Source organism: Mobula hypostoma, chromosome 18, assembly GCF_963921235.1.
Source record: "Mobula hypostoma chromosome 18, sMobHyp1.1, whole genome shotgun sequence".
NCBI lineage: Eukaryota > Metazoa > Chordata > Chondrichthyes > Myliobatiformes > Myliobatidae > Mobula > Mobula hypostoma.
The window spans coordinates 578,551-592,029 of record NC_086114.1 but is presented as its reverse complement, the minus strand read 5'-3'; the positions used below and the strand labels follow the sequence as shown (position 1 = coordinate 592,029).

Below are 13,479 nucleotides of genomic sequence, written 5' to 3'. Positions count from 1 at the left end.
GGGGATATTATTACCAATCCGCACAGATTGTGGTCTTCTGGTTACAAAGTTGAAGATCCAGGGAGGGAGGGACAGAGGACCAGGTTCTGTAAACCTGTCAATCAGGATTGTGGGAATGATGTATTAAATGCTGAGCTATAGTCAATGAACAGCATCCTGACATAGGTGTTAGCATTGTCCAGGTGGTCTAATGCCGTATGAAGAGCCATTGAGATTGCATCTGTCGTTGATCTATTGTGGCGATAGGCAAACTGCAATGAGTCCAGGTCCTTGCTGAGGCAGCAATTCAGTCCAGTCATGACCAATCTCTCAAAGCATTTCATCACTGTAGATGTGAGTGCTATTGGGGCGACAGTCATTAAGGCACCTCACATTATTTTTCCTCAGTCACTGGTATAATTATTTCCTTTTTGAAGCAAATGGAAATTCTGCCCATAGCAGTGAGAGGTTGAAAATGTCCCTGAAAACTCCAGCCAGTTGGTTGGCACAAGTATTCAAAGCCTTACCAGGTACTCCATCAGGGCCTTCCGCCTTGCAACGGTTCACCCTCTTAAAGCTAGCCAAACATCGGCCTCCAAGACAGAGATCACAGGGTCATCAGATACAGCAGGGATCTTCAAAGCTGCAGTTATATTCTCCCTTTCAAAGTGGGCATAGAAGGCATTGAGTTCATCTGGTAGTAAAGCCATTCATGCTGTTGGGTTTTGTTTTGTAGGAAGTAACACCTTGCAAACACTGCCAGAGCTGTCACGCATCCGATGTTGCCTTCAACCTCATTCGAAATTGTCTCTTCGCCCATGAAATAGCCATCCACAAGTCATACCTGGTTTTGTGGTACAGTTCTGGGTCACCAGACTTGAATACCACAGATCTAGCCTTTAGCAGACGACGTACCTCCTGGTTCATCCACAGCTTCTGGTTTGGGAATGTACAGCAAATCTTTGTCGGCACACACTCATCCGTACAGGTTTTAATGAAGTTGGTAATAACTACAGCTTACTCATCCAGATTCTAAGATGAATCCCTGAATACAGTCCAGACCACCGATTCAAAGCAGTCCTGTAAAGCACTCCTGTGCTTCCTTTTTCCATACCTTCTTGGTCCTCACTGGTGCTGCAGTCTTCAGTCTCTGCCTATAGAAGTAGGAGTACAACCAGGTGATCAGACTTCCTGAGGTGACAGCATGGAAGGCATTCTTGATGGTGGTGTAACAGTGGTCCAGTGCGTTGTTTCCTCTGGTATTGCAAGTGATCTGTTGTTGGTAATTGTTTAGTGATTTTTTCCAATATTGCAAGGTCAGTGCGGAAAATACTGCAATACTGCATTTGAAAAAGTACATTCACAAACTGCCTGGCACTTCAAGAGAAATTTACCCAGCTTGGTAAAATAATTAAGCTCAAAGTTCAAAATAATTATTATCGAAGTACGTGTGTCACCATTTGCTACCTTCAGGTTCAATTTCTCATGGGTAGTTATAGTAGAATAAAGACATGCAATAGAATCAATAAAAACACCAATGTGCTAAAAAAGAAACTGCAAATACAAAAAAAAAGTAAAATAATAACAAAACCCTAGTTGTAGAGTCCTTCAAAGTGATTCCACAGGTTGTGAAATCAAATCAGAGTTCAGGGAAATGAAGAATCCACACCGGTTTAGGAGCCTGATACTTATAAGGTGATAATTGTTCCTGAACCTGATGATGTGGGATCTAAGATTTCTGTACCTCCTTCCCAATGGCAGCAGCAAGAAGACAGCATGGCCTGGATGTTGGGGTCCTCAGTGGTGGATGCTGCTTTCTTCTGGCAGCACACCTTGTAGATGTGGTTCATGTTGGGGAGGACTTTGCCTGTGATGGACTGCTGTGTCCACCACTTTTTATAGGCTTTTCTGTTGATGAGCATTGTTATTTCCATACCAGACAGTGATCCAACCAGTCAGGATACTCTCCACTGTGCATTCATAGAAGTTTGTTAGAGTTCTAGACGACATGAAGAATTTGCTCAAAAGCTGAGATACTATCATGTCTTCTTTGTGATAGCATTTACATGCTTGTCCCAGGACACATATACTGAAATGATAACACCAGAAATTTAAAGTCACAGACCCTCTCCACTTCTGATCCTCTAATAGGAACTGGCAAATGGACCTCCAGTTTCCTCATACTGTAGTCAATAAATTGGCTCTTTAGCTTTGCTGATGCTAATTGGGAGGTTGTTCAACCAGATTTTCTATCTCCATCCTGTATGCTGAATTGTCCCCACCTTTGATTTGCCAACAACAGTGGTCATGTGAACAAACATGAATATGGTATTGGAGCTGTACTTAGCTTTACAGTCACAAGTATAAATCTAGTAGAGTAGGGGGCTAAACACACAGCCTTGTGATGATGGCCATTGTGGAGATATTGCAAGTACGTACTTATTAATTACTATACATCATCCGTGCAATGTTCAAATGGATGAACCCAAAAGATTAACCATTTCTCTTTTTGCTGATGCTGACCAGCTTGCTGAGTAGTCCCAACATATTCTGTTTTCACTTCAGTTTGGTGTTCCCAGTTTGTATATGACTTCGGCATAGTCACAACTTCTTGATCCAGAGAGCTCAGTGTCTTCCCAGATGTTCCTTCCATAAAGAGTAGAGACAAGCCAGGAATTTCATGAGTTAGTAAAACCATTCTAATATTTTCAAAGAACCTCAGAGAATATCCTTGTAGTATGTTCTGGGTCCTCATCTCATAATGGCGCACTGCTTTATCCATGCCAGAATATTCCCTATAATACCATCGGCACCTTGTCAAAGGTCTTCTGAAAATCCAAGTATACTACATCAACCAATTCTCCTTTGTCTATCCTGTTTGTTATTTCTTCAAAAAATTCCAACAGATTTGTCAGGCAAGGTTTTCTCTTGAGGAAACCATGCTGACTACAGCCTATTTTATCACGTGCCTCCAAGTACCCTGAAATCTCATCCTTAATAATCGACTCCAACATCTTCCCAATCACTGAGGTCAAACTGGCCAATAGTTTCCTTTCTTTTGCCTCTCTTCCTTCTTGAAGAGTAGAGTGACATTTGCAATTTTCCAGTCTTCTGGAATTAGTCCAGAATCTAGTGATTCTTAAAAGATCATTATTAATGCCTCCACAATCATGTCAGCCACCTCTTTCAAAACCCTGGTTGTACACCAACTGGTCCAATGCATTTCATTGGCTTTGTATCTGTACTCGGCACAATGAGAAAAAAGTTGAATCTAATCTAATCTAATCTAATCTATCATCAGACCTGTTGGTTTCCCAAGAACCTTCTCTCTAGTAGTGTGTCACTTCACACACTTCAGGGCCCCTGGAACTTCTACCATACAGGTAGTGACTTCAACAGTGAAGACTGATGCAAAATACTTAATCAGTTCGCCTGTCATTTCCTTGTCCCCCCATTACTACCTCTCCAGCATTGTTTTATTGCGGTCTGGTGTCCATTCTCACCTCTTTTACACCTTGCGTAGCTCAAGAAATGTTTGGCATTCCTCTTAATATTATTGGCTAACTACTTTGATACTCCATCTTTACCTTTTTAATGACTTTTTTTAGTAGCCTTGTTAGTGTTTCAAAGCTTCCCAATCCTCTATTATATGCTCTCTCTTTGGCATTGATTTCTCTAGTTAGCCACGGTAGTGCCAACTTGCCTTTAGGATACTTCTTTCTCTTTGGGATGTACATGTCCTGTGCCTTCCGAATTACCTCCAAAAGTATCAGCCATTGCTGCTCTGCCATCATACCTGCCCGTGTTCTTTCCCAATCAATTCTGACCAACTCCTCTCACATGCCTCTGTAATTCCCTTTAGTCCACTGTAATACTGACACACTTCACTTGAGCTTCTCCTTCTCAAATATCAGGGTGAATTTGATATTATGATCACTTGCCCCTCAGTATTCTTTTACCTTAAGCTCTCTAATCAATTCCAGGTCATTGCACAACACCCAATTCGGAATAGTTGATCCCCTGGTGGACTCAACCACAATCTGTTCTAAAAAGCCATCTTGTAGGCATTCTAGGTATTTCCCCATCTTGGAATCTAGCACCAACCTGATTTTCCAAATCTACCTGCATATTGATACCCCCCCCCGCCCCCATGACTATTGTAACATTGCCCTTTTGGTATGCATTTTCTATCTCCTGTTGTAATTTTTAGACCACATCCTTACTACTGTTTGGAGGTCTGTACACCTATTGGGGTATTTTTACCCTTGCAGTCCCTCAGGTCTATCCACAATGATTCAGCAACTTCTGACCCATGTCACCTCCTTCTAATGATTTAATTTCATATTTTTTAACCCAAAAAGCAACGCCACCCCCTCTGCCCTCCTGCCTGTCCTTTTGATACGAAGTGTATCCTTGGACATTAAGATCCCAGCTATACTTTTCTATTAAAAGGCGTAGACAAAGTGGATGTGGAGTGGACGTTGCCAATGGTGGGAGAAGTCTGGGACCAAAGGGCACAGCCTCAGAATGTTAGAACATCCATTTAGAATGAAGGAGGAATTTATTTCACCAGAGGGGTGCTACAGGTGAATGTGGAGGCCAAGCCGTTGCACATATTTAATACAGAGGTTGACAGGTTATGATTACTCAGTGCATCAAAGGTCATGGGGAGAAGGAAGGAGAAAGGGGTAGAAAGAGATAATAAATCAACCATAATAGAATAGTGGAGCGGACCAGACCCAGTGGGGCTAATAGCATAATTCTATGCCTATGCACACCACATTACAGGAAATATATGATTCCACATGGTGTACAGTACTGAAGATAAAGCAAAAACTTGAAATTTTCAGCTTTGTGGAAAGACCAAATAAACTAAAGTTGTTTTCGTTGGCAAGAGTAGCCAATATGCAGCAGATATTTAATAAAAAGGTATCTCTATGACAATTGGAATATCTGGTGTTGGGCAGGTAGTTTTGGAATTGTTAGTAATGTGGCTCCAAATCAGAAATTTGGTGAGTAGTTTACAAAATACTTTCAATGAGTTGACAGGAGTAACCTTGAGCCTCAAAATGCTTGATCCACACTCACTATGGTTTCTGTTTTTGTCCTCATACAAACTAGTCCAACATAAGCCAACTGTGTAGGTCATTCAAGAGCACATTACAGCCCTTGGGACTCAATGGTGAATTCAACAATTTCAGACAACCATATTTCTTCTTTGGATTAGAATTCCCTGTACTTACGCAAAGTCATCAATCTGCAACATCTCATTTTTCTGTCTTCACAGATGCAGTCTCTTCTTTTTCAGATTTCCAACCTGTATTCTCATTTTCAAGAGAGTTTAAAAAGCGAGCAGATTGAGAAGGGGCGGTCATTTCTTCGGCACTTTGTACGGGGCACGACTGCGCAAGGGTGTGAAAGTCCAGAGATCCACAACTCTCTGGGTGAAAAAGTTTTCCCTCAACTCCGTTCTAAATGGCCTACCCCTTATTCTCAAATTGTGGCCTCTGGTTCTGGACTCCCCCAACATTGGGAACATGTTTCCTACCTCTAGCGTGTCCAATCCCTTAATAATCTTATATGTTTTAATCAGATCCCCTGTCATCCTTCTAAATTCCAGTGTATACAAGCCCAGTCGCTCCAATCTTTCAACATATGTCAATCCCGCCATCCCGGGAATTAACCTCGTGGACCTGCGCTGCACTCCCTCAATAGCAAGAATGTCCTTCCTCAAATTTGGAGACCACAACTGTACACAATACTCCAGGTGTGGTCTCACCAGGGCCCTGTACAACTGTAGAAGGACATCTTTGCTCCTATACTCAACTCCCCTTGTAATGAAGGCCAACATGCCATTAGCTTTCTTCACTGCCTGCTGTACCTGCATGCTTACTTTCAGTGACTGGTGAACAAGGACACCAAGATCTAATCGTACTTCCCCTTTTCCTAACTTGACACCATTCAAATAGTAATCTGCCTTCCTGTTCTTGCCACCAAAGTGGATAACCTCACATTTATCCACATTGCCCACTCACCCAACCCCTCCAAGTCATCCTGCATTATCTCAACATCCTCCGCACATTTCACACTGCCACCCAGCTTTGTGTCATCTGCAAATTTGCTACTGTTACTTTTAATCCCTTCATCTAAGTCATTAATGTATATTGTAAATAGCTGTGGTCCAAACACTGAGCCTTGCGGTACCCCACTAGTCACCGCCTGCCATTCTGAAAGGGACCCGTTAATCCTTATTCGTTTCCTGTCTGCCAACCAATTTACGATCCATGTCAGTACCCTACCCCCCAATACCATTTGCTCTAATTTTGCCCACTAATCTCCTATGTGGAACCTTATCAAAGGCTTTCTGAAAGTCCAGGTACGCTGCATCCACTGGCTCTCCCTTGTCCATTTTCATAGTTACATCCTCAAAAAATTCCAGAAGATTAGTCAAGCATGATTTCCCCTTCATAAATCCATGCTGACTCGGACCGATCCTGTTGCTGCTATCCAAATGTGCCGCTATTTCATCCTTTATAATTGACTCCAGCATTTTCCCCACCACTGATGTCAGGCTAACTGGTCTATAATTTCCCGTTTTCTCTCTCCCTCCTTTCTTAAAAAGTGGGATAACATAGCTTTAAAAGGGATAGAGAGGGGGGAAAGGGGAAGAGGGGTGGCATTACTGGTCAGGGATACTATTACAGCTACAGAAAGGGTGGATAATGTAGCAGGATCCTCTTTTGAGTCAGTATGGGCAGAAGTCAGGAACAGGAACGGAGCAGTTACTCTACTGGGAGTATTCTATAGGCCCCCTGGTAGCAGCAGAGATACCAGGAACAGATTGGGAGGCAGATTTTGGAAAGGTATAAAAATAACAGGGTTGTTATCATGGGTGAATTTAACTTCCATAATATTGATTGGCACCTGATTAGTTCCAATGGTTTAGACGGGGCAGAGTTTGTTAAGTGTGTCCAGGACGGATTCCTGTCACAATATGTTGACAGGCCGAGTGGGGGAATGCAATATTAGATTTAGTATTAGGTAACAAACCGGGTCAGATGACAGATCTCTCAGTGGGTGAGCATCTGGGGGACAGTGACCACCGCTCCCTGGCCTTTAATATTATCATGGTAAAGGATAGAATCAGAGAGGACAGGAAAATTTTTAATTGGGGAAGGGCAAATTATGAGGCTATAAGGCTAGAACTTGCTGGTGTGAACTGAGATGATGTTTTTGCAGGGAAATGTACTATGGACATGTGGTCGATGTTTAGGGATCTCTTGCTGGATGTAAGGGATAAACTTGTCCCGGTGAGGATGATAAAGAATGGTAGGGTGAAGGAACCATGGGTGACAAGCGAGGTGGAAAATCTAGTCAGGTGGAAGAAGGCAGCATACATGAGGTTTAGGAAGCAAGCATCAGATGGGTCTATTGAGGAAGATAGGGTAGCAAGAAAGGAGCTTAAGAAGGGGCTGAGGAGAGCAAGAAGGGGGCATGAGAAGGCCTTGGCGAGTAGGGCAAAGGAAAACCCGAAGGCATTCTTCAATTATGTGAAGAACAAAGTGATGACAGGAGTGAAGGTAGGACCAATTAGAGATAAAGGTGGGAAGGTGTGCCTGGAGGCTGCGGAAGTGAGCGAGGTCCTCAATGAATACTTCTCTTCGGTATTCACCAATGAGAGGGAACTTGATGAAGGTGAGAACAATATGAGTGAGGTTGATGTTCTGCAGCATGTTGATACTAAGAGAGAGAAGGTGTTGGAGTTGTTAAAATACATTAAGATGGACAAGTCTCCGGGGCCTGACGGAATATTTCCCAGGCTGCTCCATGAGGCGAGGGAAGAGATTGCTGAGCCTCTGGCTAGGATCTTCATGTCCTCGTTGTCCACGGGAATGGTACTGGAGGACTGGAGGGAGGCGCATGTAGTCCCCTTGTTCAAATAAGGTAATAGGGATAGTCCAGGTAATTATAGACCAGTGAGCCTTACGTCTGTGGTGGAAAAGCTGTTGGAAAAGATTCTTAGAGATAGGATCTATGGGCATTTAGAGAATCATGGTCTGATCAGGGACAGTCAGCATGGCTTTGTGAAGGGCACATTGTGTTTAAAAGCCTGATAAGAGTTCTTTGAGGTGGTGACCAGGCATATAGATGAGGGTAGTGCAGTGGATGTGATCTACATGGATTTTAGTAAGGCATTTGACAAGGTTCTACACGGTAGGCTTATTCAGAATGTCAGAAGTCATCGGATCCAGGGAAGTTCGGTGAAATGGATTCAGAATTAGTTTGCCTGCTAGGTCGTGGTGCAGAGAGTACATTCAGATTGGAGGGTTGTGACTAGTGGTGTCCCACAAGGATCGGTTCTGGGACCTCTGCTTTTCATGATTTTTATTAACGACCTGGACGTGGGGGTAGAAGGGTGGGTTGCCGAGTTTGCAGATGACACAAAGGTTGGTGGTGTTGTGGATAGTGTTGAGGATTGTCGAAGATTGCAGAGACATTGATAGCATGCAGAAGAGGGCTGAGAAGTGGCAAATGGAGTTCAACCCGGAGAAGTGTGTGGTGGTACACTTTGGAAGGACAAACTCCAAGGCAGAGTACAAAGTAAATGGCAGGATACTTGGTAGTGTGGAGGAGCAGAGGGATCTGGGGGTAGATGTCCATAGATCCCTGAAAGTTGCCTCACAGATAGATAGGGTAGTTAAGAAAACTTATGGGATGTTAGCTTTCATAAGTCGAGGGATAAAGTTTAAGAGTCGCGATGTAATGATGCAGCTCTATAAAACTCTGGTTAGGCCACACTTGGAGTACTGTGTCCAGTTCTGGTCGCCTCACTATTGGAAGGATGTGGAAGCATTGGAAAGGGTACAGAGGAGATTTACCAGGATGCTGCCTGGTTTAGAGTATGCATTATGATCAGAGACTAAGGGAGCCAGGGCTTTACTCTTTGGAGAGGAGGAGGATGAGAGGAGACATGATAGAGCTATACAAGATATTAAGAGGAACAGATAGAGTGGACAGCCAGCACCTCTTCCCCTGGGCACCACAAGAGGACATGACTTTAAGGTAAGGGGTGGGAAGTTCAAGGGGGATATTAGAGGAAGGTTTTTTACTCAGAGAGTGGTTGGTGCGTGGAATGCACTGCCTGAGTCAGTGGTGGAGGCAGATACACTAGTGAAATGTAAGAGACTGCTAAACAGCTATATGGAGGAATTTAAGGTGTGGGGGGGTTATATGGGAGGTAGGGTTTAAGGGTCGGCACAACATTGTAGGCTGAAGGGCCTGTACTGCACTGTACTATTCTGTGTTCAAGGTTCCAGCATATTTTCACAGCCTCCATTCAGCTTCCTCTACTTCCATCTCCAGGCGTCTCCAAACAATGATTAACAGACAATCATACCCTCTCTTAAACACCCAAAGTACATTCTCTCATGACCACGTGGAGAATCTCACCTGGCCGCTTAATACCAGCTCCATAACAATGAAAGCCCAGCAGTGTCTCTACTTTTTGCGAAGGCTGAGAAAAGTCCATCTCCCACCCCCCATCCTCACCACATTCTACAGAGGTTGTATTGAGAGCATCCTGAGCAGCTGCATCACTGCATCACTGCCTGGTTCGAAAATTGCACCATCCTGGATCACAAGATCCCGCAGCGGATAGTGAGGTCAACTGAGAAGATCATCAGGGACTCTCTTTCCGCCATTACAGACATTTACACCACACGCTGCATCCGTAAAACAAACAGCATTATGAAGGACCCCACGCACCCCTCATACAAACTCTTCTCCCTCCTGCCATCTGGCAAAAGGCACTGAAGTTTCTTCCCCCAAGCCATCAGGCTTCTCAATACCCAGAGCCTGGACTGACACCAACCTACTGCCCTCTACTGTGCATATTGCCTTGTTTATTATTTATTGTAATGCCTGCACTGTTTTGTGCACTTCATGCAGTCCTGCGTAGGTCTATAGTCTAGTGTGGTTTTGTGTTGTTTTACGTAGTTCAGTGTAGTTTTTTTTTGTTCATGTAGCAGCATGGTCCTGAAAAATGTTGTCTCGTTTTTACTGTGTACTGTACCAGCAGTTATGGTCGAAATGACAATAAAAAGTGACTTGACTTGACGTGGATTTCCTCCGGATGCTATGGGCTCCCTCAACATCCTAAATATTTCTGGGTAGATTAGATGGCTTCTCTAAATTATTCGTTTTTTGTAGGGTTATGGCAGACAGAATTAATGAAGCCTTTATGGCATTTGCTTGAGAATAAGTGGCAATCATTCAGGAAAATTGAAAGCTGAAACAAGACCAACGGGATTGCTGTCTTGGGAGGAAAGCATGGGCCCAGAGGGCTGACTGCCCTCTTCTTATGCCATTACAAGTGTTTGAGAAGCTCGGTCACATTTAGATCCCAGTCTCCACCTGTTTATCTTCATTCCAGCCCTTTCACTTATCAGTTTTTCTGACTTTTCAGATATGGTGAACGTTCTGCAAAACATTATGGGTGTGCTATGTTGGTGTCAGAATATACGATGACATTTATCGGCTGACCCCAGCACATCCTTAGGTTGCGTTGGTTGTTAATTCAAAGGACATATTTCACTGTTTGTTTTGACATACATGTGATAGACAAATCTAAATGGTATAAAATTCCCTACCTGAAACATTCATTCTCAGTTTCTCTCCAGTTGCTGCCTGATCAAATTGATTATCTTCCATATAGTTTATTTTAATTTCCAATTTCCAGCATCTTCTACTTTCTGAACATGATTTTAATTTCAAGTTAGTAACCAACTTTAGATTGCTGATGTTTGAATCCTGGCCCTTGGATTTAAAGTCTAAATCACTAATCACTAATTTCTTTTTGAAGCATTGTGCCACCAATGCACTTAATTTGTTTTGGTAAATAATCTGATAAACATTAATAAAACTTTCAACATTGGTAAATTCACTTTCTGATAACACTATAAATGCCTTCTTCTCATTGCTACCATTAGGGAGAAGGGACAAGAGCCCAAACACCCGCACTCAACATTTTCGAAACAGCTTCCGCTATCAGACGCAAAATTCTGGAGGAACACAGTAGGCCAAGCAGCACCTATGGAAAAAAAGTACAGTTGACATTTTGGGCCAAGACCCATTCGCAGGACTGGAGAAAAAAAGATGGGTAGATTTAAAAGATGGAGGAGGGGAAAGAGAAACACAAGGTGATAGGTGTAATCGGGAGGGACAGGGATGAAGCAAAGAGCTGGGAAGTTGATTGGTGAAAGAGATGCAGGGCTGGAAAAGGGGGAGTTCGATAGGAGAGAACAGAAGGCATTGAAATTAAGGAAAGGGGGAGGAGCACCAGAGGGAGGCAATGGGCAGGCAAGGAGATAAGGTGTGAAAGGGAAAAGGGGATGGGGGACCATTACCAGAAGTTCTAGAAATCAATGTTCATGCCATCAGATTAGAGGCTACCCGGACGGAATACAAGTTGTTCCTCCAACCTGAGTGTGGTCTCATCGCGACAGTACAGGAGGCCATGAATTAACATAACTGAATGAGAATGGGAAGCTGAATTAAAATGATGGCCACTAGGAGATCCCGCTTCTTCTGGCGGATGGAGCGTAGGTGGTCAACGAAACATTCTCCCAATCTACATTGGTCGATGAGTACCCAACGTAGATTGGGAAACTGCCTGCCCATCATCTCCCTCTGGTGCTCCTCCCCTTTTTCTTTCTTCCATGCCTTCTGTTCTCTCCTATCGGACTACCCCTTCTCCAGCTCTGTATCTCTTTCACCAATCAACTTCTCAGCTCTTTACTTCATCCCTCCCATTCCCAGTTTCACATATCACCTTGTGTTTCTCTCTCCCCTCCCCACCTCTTAAATCTACACCCCATCTTTTTTCCCCCCAGTCCTGCTGAAGGGTCTCGGCCCGAAATGTTGACTGTACTTTTTCCCATAGATGCTGCCTGGCCTGCCGATTTCCTCTAGCATTTTGTGTGCATTGCTTGGATTTAGACCATAAAATATAGGAGTAGAAGTAGGCCATTCAGCCTATTGAGTCTACTCTGCCATTCAATCATGGGCTGATCCTAACCCCAGTCATTGCCCACCCTGCTGCCTTCACCCCATACCCTTTGATGCCCTGGCTAATCAAGAACCTACCTATCTCTGACTTAAATAAACCCAATAACTTGGCATCCACAGCCACTCGTGACCACAAATTCTAGAGATTTACCACCCTCTGACTAAAGTAATTTCTCCGCATCTCAGTTCTAAAAGGACGTCCTTCAATCCTGAAGTTGTGCCCTCTTGTCCTAGAATCTCCTACCATGGGAAATAACTTTGCCATATCTAATCTGTTCAGACTTCTTAACATTCGGATTTCCAGCATCTGCAGATTTTCTCTTGATCGGCTATCAGATTTTTGAATGGTCCAGGAACCCGTGAACACTACGTCACTATTCCCCTTCTGCAGCACTTATTTTTATTGTAGCTTCTTGTAATTTTTATGTACTTGCACCGTATTGCTGCTACAAAACAAATTTCATGCTAATAAATCTGATCCTGGGATTCTGATTATAAATCGCAATGGATAGTTACGTACTGTTATTTTAAAGTATTCTGTTCAAAATAGTAAAATGCATTCATTGCAGCAAGATTGTAGTAAATTAGAAAATTATCAAGATTTAGAACTTCGATGAAACTTAAACTGGAAAGAAAGAAAAACTCAGTTGTACTGGATCAATGATATTTTGGGATCTATCACGATGTTCGACATGTCAAGTATCTTTAAAGACTATCTTTAAGGGTGTTCATTTGCTTGTATAATAGTAATAGAAATAAGGTACATTTTGGCCAAGAATTAACGTAAGTACTCAGCAGTAAGGCTGACACGTTTGAATGATCTGTGCTCAGGCCTGATTCCGGTCTGTAGGCTCTTTGATGTCGTGCTCGACCTTCAGAACAAGAACATGTTGCAGTTTGTGATAAACCTGCGCAAACTGTGAACCACAGCCGGGGATAATTAAGTACAGTAACCCGCCGGTCGGGAATGCCGACGCCTTGGGGGCTCTCTTCATCGTGCTGGGGAGGGAGAGAAGAAATGAAGGGGAGTTACCGGGGTGGGGGTCAGTCAGACCATCGGTTCTCAACACGTTGCAGGGGGTAGGGAAAGAAGCAACCCGCGGACTCGATGTTAGCTTAATGGTCGGAAACAGGGCCAAACCGAACGCGGTCGCCCACCATCAGCGGGAGGCGCCAATCCTAACCTCCTGCCTACTGCCGGCGTGTTCTTTCCTCCCCTGGACCGTGGGGCAGTCACAGATCAGGGGAACGGCCGCCATCTGGACAGTGCACGGGCCGGAGTGACCATTTCACTTTATTTTTACCTGAGGGGCTTGGCTTCCAGTTTAAGTTTCTTGGCCGGCTGAGGCTCATCCGCTGCCATCTCTCCAGCTGCTCTACAGGTTCAGGGCTGCGGGGAGGGGGAGGGGCCAGTGGCAAGCGCATGGCACCGGG

At 43.9% G+C, this 13,479-nt stretch overlaps 1 protein-coding gene across 1 annotated transcript in view; it reads right to left on the bottom strand.

Annotated features, from left to right (window-relative positions):
* Positions 1 to 13,479, bottom strand: part of LOC134358265 (adenosine kinase-like) — a 295,164-nt gene extending 281,685 nt beyond the window's left edge. The window contains exon 1 of the mRNA XM_063070283.1: positions 13,350 to 13,479. Coding sequence (XP_062926353.1) covers positions 13,350 to 13,408 — 59 coding nt within the window. The 5' untranslated portion in view covers positions 13,409 to 13,479. The remainder of the gene's footprint in view (positions 1 to 13,349) is intronic.